At 37.7% G+C, this 19,465-nt stretch overlaps 1 protein-coding gene across 2 annotated transcripts; it reads left to right on the top strand.

The window, feature by feature from the left end:
- The first annotated feature begins 1,856 nt into the window (after positions 1–1,856).
- LOC108700106 (serine-rich and transmembrane domain-containing 2-like) lies at positions 1,857–17,254 on the top strand. 2 transcript variants are annotated; one of them, XM_041575056.1, is made up of 3 exons: positions 1,857–2,205; positions 2,792–2,878; positions 16,474–17,254. In XM_041575056.1, exon 3 carries the CDS (start codon positions 16,850–16,852, stop codon positions 17,132–17,134), a length of 285 nt encoding a protein of 94 aa, XP_041430990.1. In that variant the 5' UTR covers positions 1,857–2,205; positions 2,792–2,878; positions 16,474–16,849; the 3' UTR covers positions 17,135–17,254. The 2 variants fall into 2 exon arrangements, with proteins under 2 accessions (XP_041430990.1, XP_041430989.1); XM_041575055.1 differs by lacking the exon at positions 2,792–2,878.
- The last annotated feature ends 2,211 nt before the right edge of the window (positions 17,255–19,465 follow it).

The following is a 19,465-nucleotide window of genomic DNA, read 5'->3' as shown; positions in this document are numbered from 1 at the left end:
GGGGTTTGCTACTCTCAGGCAATATTCCCCAATATCCCTTAATATAATACTGGTACTTGCCAGTACCCAATACTATAATAAAAACATGGGCAGGCTGTGATTCATATGTGGGCAAGAAGAACAATACCAAACACTAATAGGTTCCCACTTTCCAGTCCCCCAGGAACCAGCCCTCCTAACAGGTGGGTATAGGCTAGCCCTGTTTGGTATTGTTAGGAAGCATGTGACCTCCTCATAACCAATATGTAAGTTATGAGGTTGTGAATCCTATGACACAGGAGATATGGATGCTTTCCTATAATCCATAATTTTCTACTAGCTATCCCCCCCTGCTGCTCTAGGTCCACAGCTCTGTTCTTTGATCAGCCGATCAAAGAACAGACTGGCCCAGCTTCCTTGCCCAAATGGTGTGGCTCCAGACCGTCTCAGATGACAGATATGGATGTCACCTTTCCACAGCCCCCTGGTGAGATATACAATTAAGGGTCTCTGTGTGAGCCTGAGACTGAGTAATTAAAGTATTAACTTTTAAAATGCCAGTGCAAGGTGGCCCTGGCATGACACTCCCCAACTCCTTTTACTTCTGAATGTTGCTCACGGGTTCAAAAGGTTGGGGATCCCTGGATTACAGCAACAAGTCTATATTGTGAATGGGGCTACACATGAATGCTTATTACATAAAATGTTCTTCTTGGTTATGAATAATAAAGCATTTCCTCTAACTATTATTTCTGAGGAAATCTAAACAGGGAGACCAAATTTTCCAGTAATTGGCGCTGTCATTATTCATCAAATGTGATATTTCTTCTAGTTGTCTCATTTCTTCCGTATAAGTTAACCATTCTTTGTATGTGGGAGGATTGACTGATTTCCAAAATAATTTACAATTTTTTAAACTAAATCTGTAAGAATAAAACATTACCATGTACTTGATACTAAATAAGATTCAATTAATCCTTATTGGAGGCAAAACAATCCCATTCCGCTTATTTCATGTCTTAATGATTTTTAGCAGACTTAAGGTACAGTGATCCAAATAACAGAAAACTCCAGGTTCCAAGCATTCTGTATAAAAGCTCCCATACCTGTGTTATTAATAACATGTCCAGTTCATAGTATCGATTTAGTATAAGGAGATCTGTCTGTTGGTATATGATAAATTGAATAAAATAGGGATCTGACATTTGTCAGTATATTAAAATGTAAATTATAAAAAGAGAAAGAAAAGTATCCCTTATTTACCAATCACGTTGATTCACTAACACGGTTCATAGTATGTTTGTAATGTAAACAAGACAAAAATCCTATACTTACTACTGGGGGGTGGGGGCATTACTTTCTGCATAAAAGGAACATATATTTGAGCTTTAGATTCTGACAGCTTAAATTAACAATGCACAAAACAAATAGATGCCCCTCCCTCCATTCATATCTTGAGGATGCAGCTGGCACATCAGGTCTGATTCATATGTCCACACTGGCACAATGCTGCACCTGGTCACATGACTGCACAAAAAAAATCAGTGCTGGCTGCACTGTAGTACTGCCTCCCCCCTATGATTCCAAATTTGCAGCAGTTCCAACGAGATCTGAATTTACAATAGGTAACCCTTAAATAGCATCAAATAGAAAAGTGTCAACCAGTTCAGCTATAAAGTGCTGTACGGCCATAGCACTGAACTCTGATGTGTTTCTCTGTTACAGACATTAAATGTAGCTTTTAGAACTCTATGAATGTAATCTGCAAGATCATCTTTTTATTCTCTGCTCCTCTGCCACCTCCTCCCCTAACCCTCCCTGTCTCTACTCCACAGCATCCTCTCCTCCCTCATGATAAGGTGGAGCCAGATCTTCCTGATTTCTATGTAGGCTCAGGGAAGGGAGCAAGTCAACTTATTCAAAGCCCTCTGAGCATCAGCCTCCCATTTAGCATATTCTGCTTCTCTCTCTTTTATCCTGCAGGCACCAGCACTACTGGGGAAGGCACATCAGTTTGCCGCTCAAGGAGGTGGATTTGGCAGTGCCTGGACTTGGGCTTGCAAGGACACTCTTTTGCTATCTAGGGAAATTGGGAATTATTTCCTTGGTACCAGCAGGAAAAAAGTTTTCTACAGACATGTCATTGGAAATGACTGCCTTACAGCTGGGATTCTGTCAATATATCCTAGTGCAGTTGAGATGCATACATGTGGCTTATTCCAACAGGTAAATATTTAACACTAATGTAAATGTTTTTTAAAATCATGTAAATTTAGAACAGAATACACTGGTTGTTGTGGCAACAGTAGCTAAGCTAAAGGAATGTACTATCCCCAGCTGGCACTTCATGGTAGTTTGCAATCAGTATAATGAAGGGTCACGTGAGCAACTGAAATGAAAATACATGGCACTCTTGATAGCATACACAGGGAAATAAAGGGATGATTCCCCAAAAATACAATTTTTCTAAATAAAAAAAAAAAAATTAACTCTGCACAATTTTCCAACAGACATTTGTTGAACATGTCCAACAGTTTTAAAGTTATATCTCAATGCAATTGCAATTGAAAGCATGCTTTTTTTTTAGTCCCTTTCTGTATTGTTGGTTCTGTCTTTTGAAGCAAAATAGCAGCCTTACATGCTTTTTCACATATCAGCTGGCTTCTACTACATAGTTTGAAATATCAAAACATTCAGAGCAGAGAAAAGAAAGTGCTTTCAACAGCAGTTATATTTACAGTTAATTTCAAAACCATGAACATTTCTAAGTGAATGGGCACCTATCATGCAAAAATTGTTTTCTCCTCTGCAGGTGAGGGGAAACACTCCCTTGGGGGAATCATTCGAATTTTTATCTAAGAAACCCTCCTCGAGACCCTTATGTAGAGTACATGTTTGGGTAAGCTAGTGCCCCCGCTTGTTTATATACATATTTTTGTGATGTAGGATTGGATGATAAGTAGCTCCCAGTACTGGTCTGCACAGTGCTTGCAAAGAGTGTTAACTTTATAAAATTCTATTGCTTTCACCAAGCAGAGTGCTAGGGAGAAGGGGAACAATTTTCGTATGATTGGTATGGTAGATGCCCTCTAGTGCTAGTGAATATTGGAAAGTAGCCTATTATGGCACATGTTTTAATTAGGCAAAACTCAAGTATTGGGTTTTTATCTAAGAATTTAGAAAACTTTCTGAGTAATTACTTATATTTTTCTAAAACATAATCTATGCAGCCAAGTTCAGAATCAGAGAACTTTGAGCAGTTTGCTATATCTTCATTTACTAATAATTTATCAGTTACTGTCTTTAGGATGGTGACATTATATTTGTACCCCTTGAAAGTATGTTTGCACCGAATTAACTTAACTTAGCTGAATTCCAAACTGAATCTAAAGGTGAAAAAAATCAGTGTGGAAAAATTGTTGCAATTTCCGTAATCATGTGACCTAAAGTCATTTAACTTTAAGGGTTCGGATTTGGTTTGGCCAGGCTCGAATTTGGCGAATCATCCCTACTTGTAATGTAGTGTTGTGCACAGAGAGGAAGTACAATTCATGATTTCCTTTTTTAAAAAGGGGGCTGCAACTATAGGACTGTGTGTGTTGTAAGGCAAAAGAGTATCAGGGAAAGGAGCTGCAACTATGGGATAGTGTGCATTGCAAGGCCAATAATGTTGGAGAGAGCTTATATAAATATGGGATTGAGTGTTTAACCTGATATAAGGAAAATGAAACATGCAGCCTCCAGTTCTTGTAGCCAGCATCTACTGACAGCCTAAGCAGGTTTTACAGAAAAAAATATTACTATTAGAAAACGTCTAACAACATGAATATATAGTTAAAGCTGTTGCCTTTTGCTTTGCAATTCATCTGCAATTGCAAGCAGTTGCTAAAACTCTCTCATACTCTCACTTAAAAGAAAACCTTCCTCTCCACTGTTAAAATATTTGTTTTAGCTCCTCACTAACCACAGGATAGCATACTTCTCTTTATCATATGTTTCCCCTTGTCCCTCTGTTGCTGTCCCTGTTACTGCCTTTTCACACCACCCACATCCACTGTCATCTCAAACCTTAAACTATTCAATCTCTTGCTGCATTTATTTGACATACAATCTGTTTGCAATCAAGGCAGGCCAGCAACCTGTATTTATTAGTTATTTACTAGCACTGCACTAGCATCGATTTCATCCTCGCATTTATTGGCCACTGCCCCTGCCAGTGTGAACGGCAGCACTTTTTACCTTAATTAATGAAAGCTGTGGTAAATAAATGCAAAAAATGGGAAGCAAAGTGCAAAGAAGAACACTTTTACATTGTGTACTTTGCATCCCGTGGTATAGATCTTGGTGCTCCTAGAATGGAATGCAAAAATCTGTGTCCCACCCTCAAAACGGAACTGCCTGCATTTAGCAGTGCTGCATGCAGAGGTGGAGGTATGTGGGCAGCACTTACTTAGATAGTAAATCAATCAGATGTACAAGCTAGAGAGTGATGAGGGTCAAAAGGCAACATGGGCAACCTAGAGTGCAACGGTGGGGAGGCACTAGGCACGTACCACTTCTATTGCCTACCCCTTGTCCAGGTACTTGTCCCTCCCCTGACCACTCACTGTTTACTCCCCGCACTGTAATCAACTCCCTGTATTCAATTTGCCCATGTGCTCGCTTGTGCGTTACTGTATCGTTGGTCGTAAGCCATGTAACAATAAAGGCTTTTTATTCATACAAAGAGGTGCTGTCCATTATCGAGATTTTTGCTCGCTTGTGCATGCACACGCATGTTCTCAACTGTTTGCGTCTGTGCATGCAGAGGAGTTGGGTGATGTGACCCAGAGTGACTAGAGTTTTAATCCACCACAAGGTGCAGAGCCCCACCAACTTGAGTACCTGCTCTACAAGACAGATAACACTCTGTTATGTTATGTCTCATAGCATCTGCATACATTTTCGTTTAGATTGTAAATTCTAGTGAATATGAACCTCTGATCTCATTCTGACTCTGTAAACCCTTCTTTGTTAAATTATTGTAAGATCCTTGGTTGTTATAAATGAATATTTATAACAATGAATGCATAACTTGCTGGCGCTACATGATAATGATTACACTGTTTGTACCAACAGTGTATTCTAAAAGTACAGCACTGTACAGGCATGGGATCCATTAACTGGAAACCAGTTATCCAAAACGTTTTGAAATACCTCCCCTAGACTCCATTATAATAAAATAATTCAATTTTTAAAAAAGTATTTCCTTTTGCTCTGTAAAAATTAAATAGTACATTGTACTTGATTCAAACTGAGATATAATGAATGCTTATTGGAAGCAAACCCAGCCTATAGGGTTTATTAAATATTTACATGATTTTGTAGTAGTCTTAAGGTATGACGATCCAAATAAGAAAGATCCATTATCTGGAAAACGCCAGGTCCCAAGCATTCTGGATAACAGTTGCCCTACCCATATATATATATATATATATATATATATATATATATATATATATATATATATATATATATATATATATATATATATATATATATATATATATATACTCATAAATAACGTTATCCTGCTTTATTTAAATGATTTGTCGCCACATAGACTATTTTGATCTGCTAAGGAAAGCCTTGTTACCAATGTTCACTTTCACTCTAAAGCAGTTAAGTTCTAGCAGTTGCTAAAGAGCCATTCCCAGGCAGCAGTCAGTCCTCATTCCATTTCAGAGAATAATGGTGCTCACACAGAGAGCAGAAATAAACAGGCTCTTCAAAACAGAATTCAAAATACTCTTCAGTAGTCAAGGTCTATGTGTTTTTTGAGTCTTATTGACAGACTGATGGCTGTATTAAGAAGATAACCCCAAAATCTATCAAAGCTGAACACTTACGATAGTAAACAACAAATGTGCTATTGATTTATTAAATATTTATTCTGCAGTGCTGTATAATGAGGGAAACCAATTATACCAGGCTTTAGGGTAAGGGCACACAGGCTGATTCAGGGAGATTAGTTAACCCAGGCGACAAATCTCTTCTTCAAGGCGACAAACTTGCCCTACCTTCCGCGGGCTGTAATGAAAAATAGCCAGCGGGAAGCGCAACGCTTCGTTTTCTGACGTCACCCGAAGTTGCCTCACGAGGAAAAAGCTGCTACGAGTGCCATCCCACTGGCGATTTTTCATTATAGCCAGTTGGAAGGTAGCGGAAGGCAGTTCAGGGAAATTGTCTCTGGGGTGACTAATCTCCCCGAATCTGCCCGTGTGCCCTTACCCTAATGAAGATACAAACTGAAAGAGAATAAGACTAAGGACAGCAGGGGTGAGGATATGCCTATACAATTGTAATTCAGGGAAATTACAGGACAGGGGGCTTAGAATTGTGATAGACACATGTAGCTGACCTAATAAGTGGAAACAGTCTAAAATGGAGACCCTGCAATAAAATACTTTGAGTTGCAAATTTGGTTTCAAAACTGACATTAAAAATGAGCAAAGTAAATTTGTTTGTACAAAGTGTTTACATTGCACAGATTCCATTAGAGACTTCATTACATTTCTCCATAAATAGCCAATTTGTTCATTTTGGTGGATAATTGAAATAGAACAAAGTTCTGTCTTGGATGTTTAAGAAATTTATATCTTAGGGTATTAGCAAGATAATTTGTATTAAAAATTGGCCATAAGAGGCTTGTCCCCAGGGGTTGGGTCTGTGGGGTATATTAGGTCAGGAGAGGGCAGGCTTTCGAGCCTCGAGGAATCCCTTAGGAAGCAGTATCCCTGTGCTGGTGCATTTTTGAAGAAGAGGAACTCTTCATAAGTCACTAGAGGTGCCACCTAGAGGTGCCTAATAACTTGGCAGCTCTCTCTTTAGTTAGTGGCTTAGCATTCAACACAAAGAAGTTCCCAGTCTCTTCCATGTAGTATTCAACTACCTCTAACCAGGCAGTTGAATACTAGCGCCTGAGGCAAGTTACCCAACTCGCCTCATTGGCAGAGCGCCAATGAGGCGAGTTGGGTAACTTGCCTCAGGCGGCAGTGCCCCACTGGGTACCAGGGGCGGCAAAAATGCAGCTCCTGGTAGTTTAAGAGCCGAATTTCCGGTTTTCAAACCAGAAATTTGGCTCAGTGTCCTGGCCCTCTCTGCCACCCTTGTGGACCCTCCCGACCAAAAAGGTGAGCGCACCGGGGAGGAGGGACACCAAGCTGCCTCAGGTGGTGGAGGGGCCAGGATCACCCCTGCCTCTAACTTTAATAGACCACAGTGCTATGTCCTATAGTAAGTCACAACAACTGTAGACCTAAGGGACACAAAATTTGGCTTAAAGTGCTATTGGGCTTAAAGGGATCTTGTCATCAGAAAACATGTTTTTTTCAAAACGCATCAGTTAATAGTGCTACTCCAGCAGACTTCTGCACTGAAATCCATTTCTCAAAAGAGCAAACAGATTTTTTTATATTCAATTTTGAAATCTGACATGGGGCTAGACATTTTGTCAATTTCCCAGCTGCCCCCATTTTTCCATAATATTGATATCAAATACAGAAGCCCTTGATATCAAATACAGAAGGGGCCTTGAACTAAAATAGTCTTACAACCCCTATATTGAAAAGTGTACTCAACCTTGCACCACATTTTTTCATGAAACACTTTAAAGGACAAGTCAACCCCAAAATAAAAATGTGCCTAATAAAAGCAAACATAAAGTAAAGCAATTTTGCCATGTACATTCATTTCAAATTTTCTATCCTTTTAAAGTTATTTGTGTATGTATTGCTTTTTGAAACCAATGTTTGTCTGTCCTTTTCTATTCTATATTTTCTATTCTATATTTTCGAAACATGTCTTTGCTGGGGAACTAAGGCGTTAAAGGGGAACGCCACAAAAACTTTAGTTTTTTGAAAAGTAAACATAATTTCAAGCAACTTTGCAATATACATTAATTTAAAAATATGTAGACTTTTAATGATTTTTAATGGTTTTGGACAGTTCTGTAAGCCTAGCCTCCTGCTCTCCTGCTGATGTCTGACTACTTTGCTGAGCTGGCTGACTACTGTTACTTTGTATCAACAGCAAGCTGTCCTTAGCCTGTATCCTCCAAACCCAACAATTCCCTGCACACGTGTTTTTAATAAGGAACAGAAAATCACAGTGCAGTGCATTGTGGGTTATGTAGTTCCTGCATGCTGAAACTGTGGAGAAGTTGTTACATTTTGTTACATCCATGTTTAGTCCCTCCTTTCCTGCCAGGATTTTAAATGATGCAGAAAGAGAAGAACTGTTAACCAGTTGGATTTCAGCATAGAAAATGGCATTTATTGATACTTTTTGAAGAAACAGATAACTGTGATGGGTATATTAGAGTTTTCTGTGTTATATGGGCCTCTTAATCAGATTTTGGATTGGAAGCCGGGGTTCCCCCTTAAGCAAATTCTATTTTTAATAACAATTGTTTTTACAAATAACTTTAAAAGCTTTCAACATTTTTACCAAATGTATATTGCAGGTTGACTTGCCTTTTTAGCCAAACCTTGCAACCTATATCCCTCCTTGTCTAATAGGCTGTAACTCTGCTACATGTACAGAGCTGAGGAATATGTTGGCTCTTTATAAATATGTGTTCATAATAATGTCTGTCTCGTTCCCCTTCTACAAAATAGTGGTGCAAATCATTTTACTAATTTCAAATTAATTAAAATTATTACAAAGGGGGTCTGAGGAGGCCTGATCATGGACAGCCCTGGGAATAGAACTACCGCACATGCTCCATGCCTAGGGCACCTGTGGAATTGACTGTAATATAAGGTTTTTGGTGTACAAAACTAGAAATGCAAAGAGTGTGTCTAGAAATACAACTCTGAAGCATCCATAGATGTACTGTACTTGAATGGGGAAAAGGTTACCTGTTACTAAGCCATTTAATGTTAGGCTTGCAGGGCAGCCTCCATTTTGGCTTTAAAAAAACAGCATTCTGGTGGCAGTTTTCCTCTACAAGAAAAGAGAAGAATAACCTTTGATTTTATATTCAGTTAACATGTTTATAGTTTCCAAACCTGACCAATGTTGAATGCCATTTTAGTAAGCCATGCACCGTTCTGCCTATTTTAAACAGTGCAAGCATTTTTACTAGCAATATGGCCAATTTATTGCATTAATGCCTGGGAGTGCAGAGTATGCTTATTGAAAGTGAAGTGTGTGTGCATCTGTTTAGCAGGCACATGTCCTAGGCATTTTCTGCCTCCAGGTGCAAAACTGTCAGAAATAGGAGAGGAAAATATATCATTTATATATTTGTACAAATCACCTAAATCAAAACGAAACAATAAACCCTGTTGATGTCTTTGTTATATATTGAGGAAATTAACCTCACTTTTTGCCATTTGTTTATTTTTGAAACACTTTCTCTGTATCTTTTTGTATAGGTATTCATATAAACCTATTGAATTTTCCCACTGATTCTAATAATACACAGTGCAAATAATCATATGCATTAAATCAGTGTAGCACATGAACCATATAATGGACTAATAAGGCTTGTGGCATTCATTATAGTAAGACAAGAACTGTTTTTATTTGTTGGGATGGAAGGGGAAAATTCTTACACTGAACATCTATGAACTCATTCCACAGATATTTGAGTGCAAGAGTGCAAATGCTAGAGCCCTATGAAATCTATACTTGTATCTCAAAATAAACATCATGAATCCTACTGATTTGTATTATGTTCTTTGGATTAAATCCAAAATATTAGTAATACTATGAAACATTTAAAATAGCAGCATATTCTTTTTTACTGTGTACAGGATAACAGGATAGTTCAGTGATTGGACCTGGGGTAGATTGCAGTTTTATTTTTGTTTCAAACCAGGGCGCAACATTTGCTGAATTTACAAGGGTTCTACAAACGCAGCCAGCCAAGCATGATCCAAAAATTGCATTTTGCAATTACAATTCATTACATAACATTTTTGGGGGCTGCAACAAATCCAGGATTTGCTTTGGATCTGGTAAGATCATGATATAGACTAGGCAGTATCCTAAGTACCTAGTGTGACTTACATCACTGGGCAGCTAAACCCAGCAGTTTTCAGATGCAAAATTTGGGGCATATTTTGGCAAATGTCAATATACAAATTAAGGTTTGAATTTGGTATTTGGCGTAATCAGACTCAGACATTTCAGTATTTGGCCAAATACAACTATTTTGGATTTGGTGACTCCAGTGCTTCTGATTAACCAAACCATGTGGAATGGACATGAGATTGTGAGCTTCTCTGGTGTAGAGACTTTTATATTTGGAAAAGCTCTATATAACTCAGGTTCTTCCTCTATATTTTATACCTGCCTTAATTTTACCTTCAGAGTCTGGCAATCTGGTGCTTAATTCCTCCACAAAAATATGATACATGTCTCCCTGGGCACTATCATTTAGCCTGTTGTGTTGGGGAGGAAACTGACTAGACAAATGGAGGGACAAAACTTGCTTTTTGGGATGAAATTCAGAACAGATAGGTGTTTTCTCCACCTCTGTTTTTCTGCCAGTGGAGGAAATGCCTTAAGTGACAGCCTTAAATTATATATTGTTTTACAAACAGAAATTAATGTGAGACAATTTTTACATGAGCAGCAATTTTTATACACGCAACTGTTTTATCGAAATGCATTAAAGTCAATGGGTCTGAATAATTTTGACGCGCCAATTTTTATGTGCACTACAATTTTGACAAGCAAGATGTATTTTTGCCGCAGATTCACAAAAACATTTGCAGGCGGCAAAACGCGAAGATTTGTCGCAAATCCATGCCTGCCAAATAAATTCACCCATCACTACAGAGGGGTGCTCTTATAAGGGCTTACAGCACAGAATAGGATGATACATGCATTTTAGTATGCAGCCATGTGTATTCCAGGTACTACCAGACCATGTTTGATTAAGCTGCAAGGACACATCCCCTGTAGGCATCTTGTTAAGGTATTATCATGCTATAGGGAGGCTTGTGTGAGACTAATGAAGGCTGTGCAAAGAGGCCAGAGAAAAATCATCATCAGAGAAATTAGAGAAGGAACGCAATAGGAAATCAAGACATTCACCTTTTAAAGTCTAAAGTGTCATTTTTCACATTCTGAAGCAGCCCTAGGAGGGGGAGGGGTCGTCAGATTGAACACCAGAGTCAGGAACATTCAACTTTAAAATAAGATTTTGGAAAAAATAAATACATAAATAATGGAAATTGAAAAAAGTCTTTATTTCTGGGGAACAATCTGAAAACAACTGAATTGAAAAAAAGTGTTTAGAAGGTGAACAACACTTCCATTACAAATATAGAAATGGTAGATTAAAAAGGAATATTTACTTGCCCTTTAATGAATCTTTCTTACAATTGATATTTAAAGGTGCTCAGGCATGGATATATGTTGTCCTGTTTTGACTGAATTGGCACATATTCAATGTGTTTATTGGACCAAGATAATTGCCAATCCATAGCTAAACAGATTCCTTGAAATATCATATAGATTGAACAGAAAAATACACTATGTTTGATCGCCCAGTGTGATCTGATCTTTGGCTACACAACTGGATCCCCATTTTCTAAACTAGAAATTGATTTTACTCCTCTAGTGAATGCTGATTTTTCTATTTCATAAACAACTTTATCTCTAGTATTCTGTTAAGAATGCGTCTTCCTTGAAATGGCCAGAATATTTAATAGAAGATATTTTTTCTCTTGCTGCGATTTTCCCTACAAAATTCCTTCTTTATGAGGCAGAGTTTATCTTTAGACCTCTAAGGAAGCCCCATAGGTTTAATGTATTCATCTCCTGCAGACTGACAAATATGCTCTCAGAAGAGAGGAATCAGGCTCAAGTAAGTGCATGACAAGTGGTAATATTCTGTAATTATCATGAGCAGAACCTAAAGCACTGTGCTTGTTCTCATTAGAACTTCATTTGCATAACCCATATAGCAGTAGTCTTCTTATTCTACCTTCACAGGATTGACTGTGCAGATTGTTATCATGTAAACTGATTCAAACTTAAAGCAGAGATTTTAATTTTAAAATAATTATACTAGATTTTAATTTAAAGCAATATATAAAGACACAATAAAGAACAGTAAATGAGCTACATGGTATATGCACATATATGTCTCCATTTTCTGTGTATTGTGCACATATGCTCGCCATATGTAGCAAACAAATTATTTGGAGACAGCAATAATACAGCACCTCATCTGATCATTTTGCCTCTAAAGTCTAGTATCAAGAGTAGTTACAGCCTAAATGTTGATAGTAGTAAAACATGTTTTAAACTGATGAGGTTGAAAAATTAGTATATATTTTCCTGGTTTGGCCACCCAGGTGGTGGACCAAATTAAGAATAACAAACTGCGGGGCCTGCTCAGACCTAATGGGAAAGGAATGCATCCACAAACCAGTTTGGTCCTCACTGAACAGGATTTTCAAACATCCCTAACCAGTTATCAGTAGGACAATGTCATCCTGCAAAGATTAGATGCCAACGCTGTCTAGACAGCTAGGGGGAGATTTATCAAGGGTTGAATTTCGAAGTTAAAAATACTTTGAAATTCGACCATCCAATTAAAATACTTTGACTTCGAATATAGAAGTCAAAGTTTTTTTCATCGAATTTGGGGTTCCTTCAGTCGAAGTAAAATCGAACGATCGAATGATTAAATTGTTCATATCGAACAATTCGAACTATTTTAGCGATCGATCGAATGATTTTACTTCGGCTTCCAAAAACTTAAAAAAATGAATTAGAAGGTCCCCATAGGCTAACATAGCACTTCGGCAGGTTTAATTTGGTGAACTATTGAAGTCAAAGTTTTTTTAAAGAGACAGTACTTTAATTATCGAATGTCCGAACTATTTTACTTCCTTTCGAATTCAAAGTACATTTTTTTACTTGAAAATTCCCTCAAATTCACGTCGACCCTTGATAATCTGCCCCCCAATGTCAGCCAGCTTTAGGGTACCCTTATAGGTGTTTAGGAGTCTTGCCTAGATTAAGAGATCACATTTTTCCTTTCACCTCCTATAGCTCTACTTATACTGTATGTTATAACACATTTATATAAAGCCGGAATGGTTGTGGTTTGTTAACAACTGTATTAAGGTGGTATAGCCCCAAATTATGAACCCTAAAAGGGGCATGACGTGCCAAGACGTGAGCAGATCTCAGGGGTGTGTCTGCGCATAGTTGGGCTGCTCTGGCATAGTCGGAAACAACCAGATTTCAAATGTTGGAGTGTAAAATTTCTTGATCCAAAAAATGGAGGTATGAATTTAGCATAGCAAGGGCAGTTACATATTTTCCCCATTACCTGTAATCACTCTCTATAAAGCACAACTTCCACGGTAGATCTCTTAAAGGATGAGTAATACCATTTGTATTGGGCCATTAAATGTTAATCTTAATAAGGACTGACAGGTGAGTGCCAAACATAAGGAGGAAAAGGATAAAGTTAAATTCCCACAAGACCTAAGATGTGACAGTTGAGTTCCCTTAAGACCTTGCAGTCCATCTAGGTAAAAGTGGTCAATATAAATTAAATTTTGGGAGCTGCAGCTGGTTTCTAGATCTGAAATATATGTCATTATGCACCTGTCAGGAGATGTTTGAAATAAACTGCTCTGAAACTTGATATATATTATTTAATTAAACTGATATCCTGCAAGAGAAATAGTTTAAAAAGATGTGCCCTCTAGGTCAGATGAAGGGTGCATTATTATACAGTTGTAATGTATTGCATGGTTACTGTCAGATCTAAATTATTCTATTGAAACTAGGCAAGATGACTCATCAGTTTCCCATCAGCCAATTTACTGATATATATATATATATATATAAAATGCAGGCATAAAAAACCTTACAAAAAGACAACAGAAAACTCTCATTTAGTTATTTGATACCTGTAAATGCTGGTCTTGGATAAGGAGCCTGGACAGCAATGGGTGATTCAGTGGAATAGATTTAATATTAACACCACTGTAAATATAGACTGCCAATGATGCTCAGCAATTTACTTACTAAAACCATCTGTAATATGTACCTAATAATTGTAGATTGATATAAGCTCTACTTTATTTAGTCCATAGCAGGGGTAGGCAACCAGCGGCTCCGGAGCCTCATGCGGCTCTTCATTCTGCTTGCTGCGGCTCGGTCTTGCGGCTTTGCCTATCATGTCGTCTATACAGCCCTCACACCTGCTGGCAGCTTCTTGAGTGTGTGACCGCTGTAAGCTAACGGCGATAAGCCGCCAGCAGGAGCGAGGGCTGTATAGACGTCCCAGGAGTGACAGGCAAGACTGAGCCACAGCAAGATGATTCATCATGGTCCTAACCACAGTCACACACTAAAGAGAAGAGAGGGAAGATCAGCATGGAGCTTAAGAAACAGAAGTCACATTAAACAGATGAGAACACTAGCATTTAATTGTGCAATTCAGTGTTTAATTTATTTTAAAGTAGGCCTACACATACACACTGCACTTCTGTTTGTTGTATTCTGTTGTTTTAACAGTTAAAATTAAACTTTTAAAAGTTTATAAGCTGTGTTGTGTTTTGTGGCTCCAGACAATTTTTCTTTAGTGGAAGAGGGGGCAAAATGGCTCTTTTGTTAGTAAAAGTTGCTTACCCCTGGTCTATAGTATTCACTATTCAACAATCAGAAAGAAAAGAATATGAAATCTACAGCTATGACTTTTTGTAGTATAGATGGGTCTCTATGGATTTTGCTTTCTATTGGCATCTTTCCCTACTCTTCATAACCAGCATACAGCTAGAGGAATACTTTCTGACAGGAATATGTGATTCTATACACTCATCTGCAGGTTGACCCACGCTCTCCTTCCAAATGACTTACAGGCATTTATTTCTAGCATAAGGATAATCAGTTTTTTATGAGTGGAAGGGAAACATATAATGTTACCTGAACATAGGCAAAACACCAACATAGAGTATTTGGTAGTTTGAGTCTGGATTCTCCTATCTGGTTCCAGAATAATTGCCATGAACACAGTTTTGACAGTGGGGAAGGTCCCCATAGGCTTTCTAGCCAATTTCTGATCGAAGGAAAATCGTTCGATCAATAAATTAAAATCCTTTGAATCGTTCGTTTCGAAGGATTTAATCGTTTGATCGAACAATTATTCCTTCGATCAGTCGATCGAACGAATAGCGCTAAATCCTTCGACTTAGATATTCGAAGTCGAAGGATTTTACTTCGAGGGTCAAATATCGAGGGTTAATTAACCCTCGATATTCGACCATTTGACAGGGCAGGAAGTCCAAGACTCACCTGTGTGAATAGGTGAGCAATTCATTGGAACAGATTGGCCCTTGGCACAGCTATTTGCAAATGTTGGGAGCATGTTTAGTTATAAATGCCCTTAATAAATGCTATCTATTTTTAAGCAACTGCAACTGCGGACATAAATGAGCCCTATAGTGTTTTATTTATAGATTTAACAAGGCGGGTTTATAAAAAACAGCAGCAGTTGTTAGTAAAGGATAGCGAACATTTACCCAATGGCAGAGTAGAACAGCAATCAGCAGGGGACATGGGGTTTTTCTTAAGACATGATCACCTTCTAAGCCACTGGTTCTCAAGAGGAAATGTAGAAAAACGTATTAAAATGCTATTGCCACCAGCAAAACAAAGCTTCACACTCCATTTACAGTACAATCACCTAACAGCATGTAAAGTCCCTGACTGAGGTTACATTTCAGAAGGTAATTGGCTTGTTCTTTAAAAATATCCAGAGGATCAGCTAACCATTTAGCAGGACATTACACTGCAAGCGCACTGTAACACTAATGAAGAACACTGGGAATTTCATTGTTTATTTTCTTCTTGTTCACCCAATTAATGATAGGACATTTAGGAACAAGGCGAAGTGGTGTTAAATGGTAAAAAAATGCAGGACAGGGCCTATTGTCTTAAATGAAGTTATGATTTTTAGGAGTTAGTTATGATATATATATGGCTCTTGTGTATATAAAAAACTGTCGTAGCTACCATTTTAGCCTCCAAATATTTTTAGGCTTCAAATCTAATACCCATAGCATTCAGTCAGGATCCAGGTGGCATTCACTGAACTGCTGTTTAAAAGTAGTTGGCTGCTTTGGGTTAATAGAGCTCAGATGTTGAAGTTCTATGAGGATCAGAAGAAACAGGACATGGGTGCGATCCCGTTGAACCCTTGTTAGTTATGCCACTGGGTGAATGGAGCAATGGATGAGTAGGTGAAAGGAGCTGCAGTGAATGAAGGGAACAATGCTATTTGGTGAAACACACAGATATTGACTGTTGGACGCATTGGCTGATTGGTAGCATAGTTCTAAACTTTAGCATATATTTTGTAAATTATTGTATTAGATGTATTGTATTCCTTGCTTTTTGTATATTTGTTTATTTAAATTTCCCAAAAACAATTGTATCAGGTTTTATAAAAGCCCTGTATTTGTGTTACAGAAATGTCAAGCTGGAAAGAAGAGACCTCACAGAGCCCAAAGCATAGCTTTAACCAATACTTCTACTGCACAGTTTGTCTTGTAAGGTATATGCCAGGAGCTTTGTTTCCATGAAAGGCATGAACATTTTACAAACTGTCACATTTTAATTCTGAATAATAAAAAGAAGAAAATGAAAGCTATGATTATATATTGCGTATGGGCAAATGAAGAGCAGCATTTCACACGCAGGGCCATCACAGCATTTTATCTGGAATATCAGTCCACAATTCAAGGGCTATGAGATCATTTTATTCCAGTACATGGAGACAGGTTTGGTACTAACATCACACTACGATTAACTGAAATAAACAAAAGAAGTAATTTCAACTCAAGCAATGACTGAAGCCTATTTTAAATACAGAGGAAACCGAACTATCTTTGTTCAGCAATTTCCCACAGTAACAACAGAGGCAACCCCTACCACTGCAGATAAATATTCCACCTTGTACATGTACGTGGGCTTATTTCTTGGACTCCTAGCCATGCTGCTTTTTTTGCTGTTCATTATGCTTTTACGTATTAAACATGTCATCTCACCCATCACTCCTAATACAGAGAGCACAGACAACATGCCACAGTTCACTGACCTGGAAATGCAAGGCAGGCCACCCAATACCTAATGGATATGTGGGAAGATGGATTGTATTGCAGAAAAATCAACAGAACTAAGAAGCAGTAGTAAGGCTTGAGCTGCTGCAAGTGAAAAATATGCACTAATAAATCTGGCTTTGCTACAAGCAGTACATCTACTGCATTCTTTTTACCTTGCATTTATAAGGACTAGGAGCAGTGGCTCAGTGACGATCATATACAGGTATGGGACCTGTTATCCAGAATGCTCGGGACCTGGGGTTTTCTGGATAATGGATCTTTCTGCAATTTGGGTCTTCATGCCTTAAGTCTACTAGAAATTCATTTAAACATTAAATAAAACCAATAGGCTGGTTTTGCTTCCAATAAGGATTAATTATATCTTAGTTGGGATCAAGTACAAGCTACTGTTTTATTATTACAGAGAGAAAGGAAATCATTTTTAAACATTTGGATTATTTGGATAAAATGGAGTCTAGGGGAGACAGCCATTCCGTAATTCGGAGCTTTCTGGATATTGGGTTTCCGGATAAGGGATCCTATACCTGCACCAATAAAAATATTACATTTAAAATGACATACAGTGAGCCATGTAGCAGTTTGCGAGTATTTTCAGTAAACCAATTGACATGTTTCTCAGCATCATATTTGTTCTCTTGTTAACATAAAGGACATTTTTGTATTTATATATCAGTGTATAAATCACAGTGTCTTAGAAGTCTTTCTAATGCCATATTATCTTTAGTGTTGCAGGGCACAAGTGACAATGATCTTCAAGGGCTATGCGTCTTCTACATACTGTACTATGTCACTGTTTAATATGGAGCTTGAAATGGTACCACTGTTATAAATATGTTGTGTCTGGGATCAGAAGGTCTCCTGAACTGTGTATAATGCAAAAATCATGCCTTGCTATTGGTTCATGAATGGGAGATACGGGGGCTGATTTATAAACACTGGGCAAATTTGCATATGGGCAGTAACCCATGACAACCAATCAGTGATTAGCTTTTTTTCAGCCACCTGAGGTTGAACACGGAAAGCAATAATCTGATTGGTTGCCATGGGTTACTGCACAGGAGCAAATTTGCCAAATGTTTATAAATGAGCCCCACTATACCTTACAACTGGAGAAGGCAACTGTAGACATAGTTTCCATGACAATTAAAAAAGCACACATGCTGCTGTACACACCCTATCTATTAGTAAGGTCCATAGTAGGAATTAATGCAAGATAGATGAATGCAAGTATATGTCAAAGACAAGAAATTCTTGATGAAAACAACTCTGCCCCTCCCCATCGTCCCACATTTTGTTTCTTGGTCATCTGAATTATGTGGTTAAGTGGTTTGTTGGTATATTGCATTGTGGTTAAAAGGTCATTTTTTAACATGTGCACCTAGAATAATGGAACAGCAATAATGAGCTACAGTTTTTTTTTTATATAAAACAAGAGCTTGTAAAAATAAAAACTATAAATAAATGTCTACTACGTATCTAGTTTACCTTATGTTTTTTAAAGCTAATTATATTTGCTATGCGTTTTGGATGAATTTAATAATTGAATTGAATTTAAAAAATATTTAAGATGATGGCTCTTTGAAATTGAGGATGTGGAATAAATATACAGTGAGGTACAGTCTACTGATAGTCGTTGCAAATATGAAAAGCCAACAACCATTCTTTTTCTACAGCATATAAGAAACAGCAGCTCATTCTACAATCTATTCGTTGTTTATAATAATCTACAAATAATTATTCTATTAGTATAATGAAGTTATAGTAAACTACATAACAGTGCATTTACAGTATCAGAAGCAGCGAAAATCATTGTATACAACCCACAATTGGTCCACTCGGTCCACATTGCAAATCCAAACGTTTTCATTTAGTAAGCAATGTTTAGTACTGCAACTTAACCACACAATTTCAATAAAATGTTAAAATAAAGGTCCTGTAATACACTAATCCTCTTCTGAACTTACTACCTTCTGGGTATCCATTGCAGCTGTCTGCCCAAGAAGATAAATAAGTAATGCCTGTATCAGCATAGAATATTGCCTGGTGAATATCTTATTTGGGGTTAAGAGGATAAAGTGGGATGTGTGATACATTGCAGAAGATGGGAGCTCCAAGCTGCAATGCAGGCTGCCTTACACATGTACAAAACCACACTCATCTTGTTTCTTCTCTTCCTCTTATATTATAGTTGCTAAGTTGCTAAATTGCTAAATTTCACTGCACACTGCACTTTTGTTTGTAAATTACTCTTATTATGTTTAGGCACTATTTATATATAATCCAAGTATGGGACCTATTATCAATAATTCTTGGAACCTATGGTTTTCCGGTTTAGGGGG

This window comes from Xenopus laevis, chromosome 8S (genome assembly GCF_017654675.1).
Source record: "Xenopus laevis strain J_2021 chromosome 8S, Xenopus_laevis_v10.1, whole genome shotgun sequence".
Classification (NCBI taxonomy): Eukaryota; Metazoa; Chordata; class Amphibia; order Anura; family Pipidae; genus Xenopus; species Xenopus laevis.
This window is presented reverse-complemented; position numbering and strand designations above follow the sequence as displayed.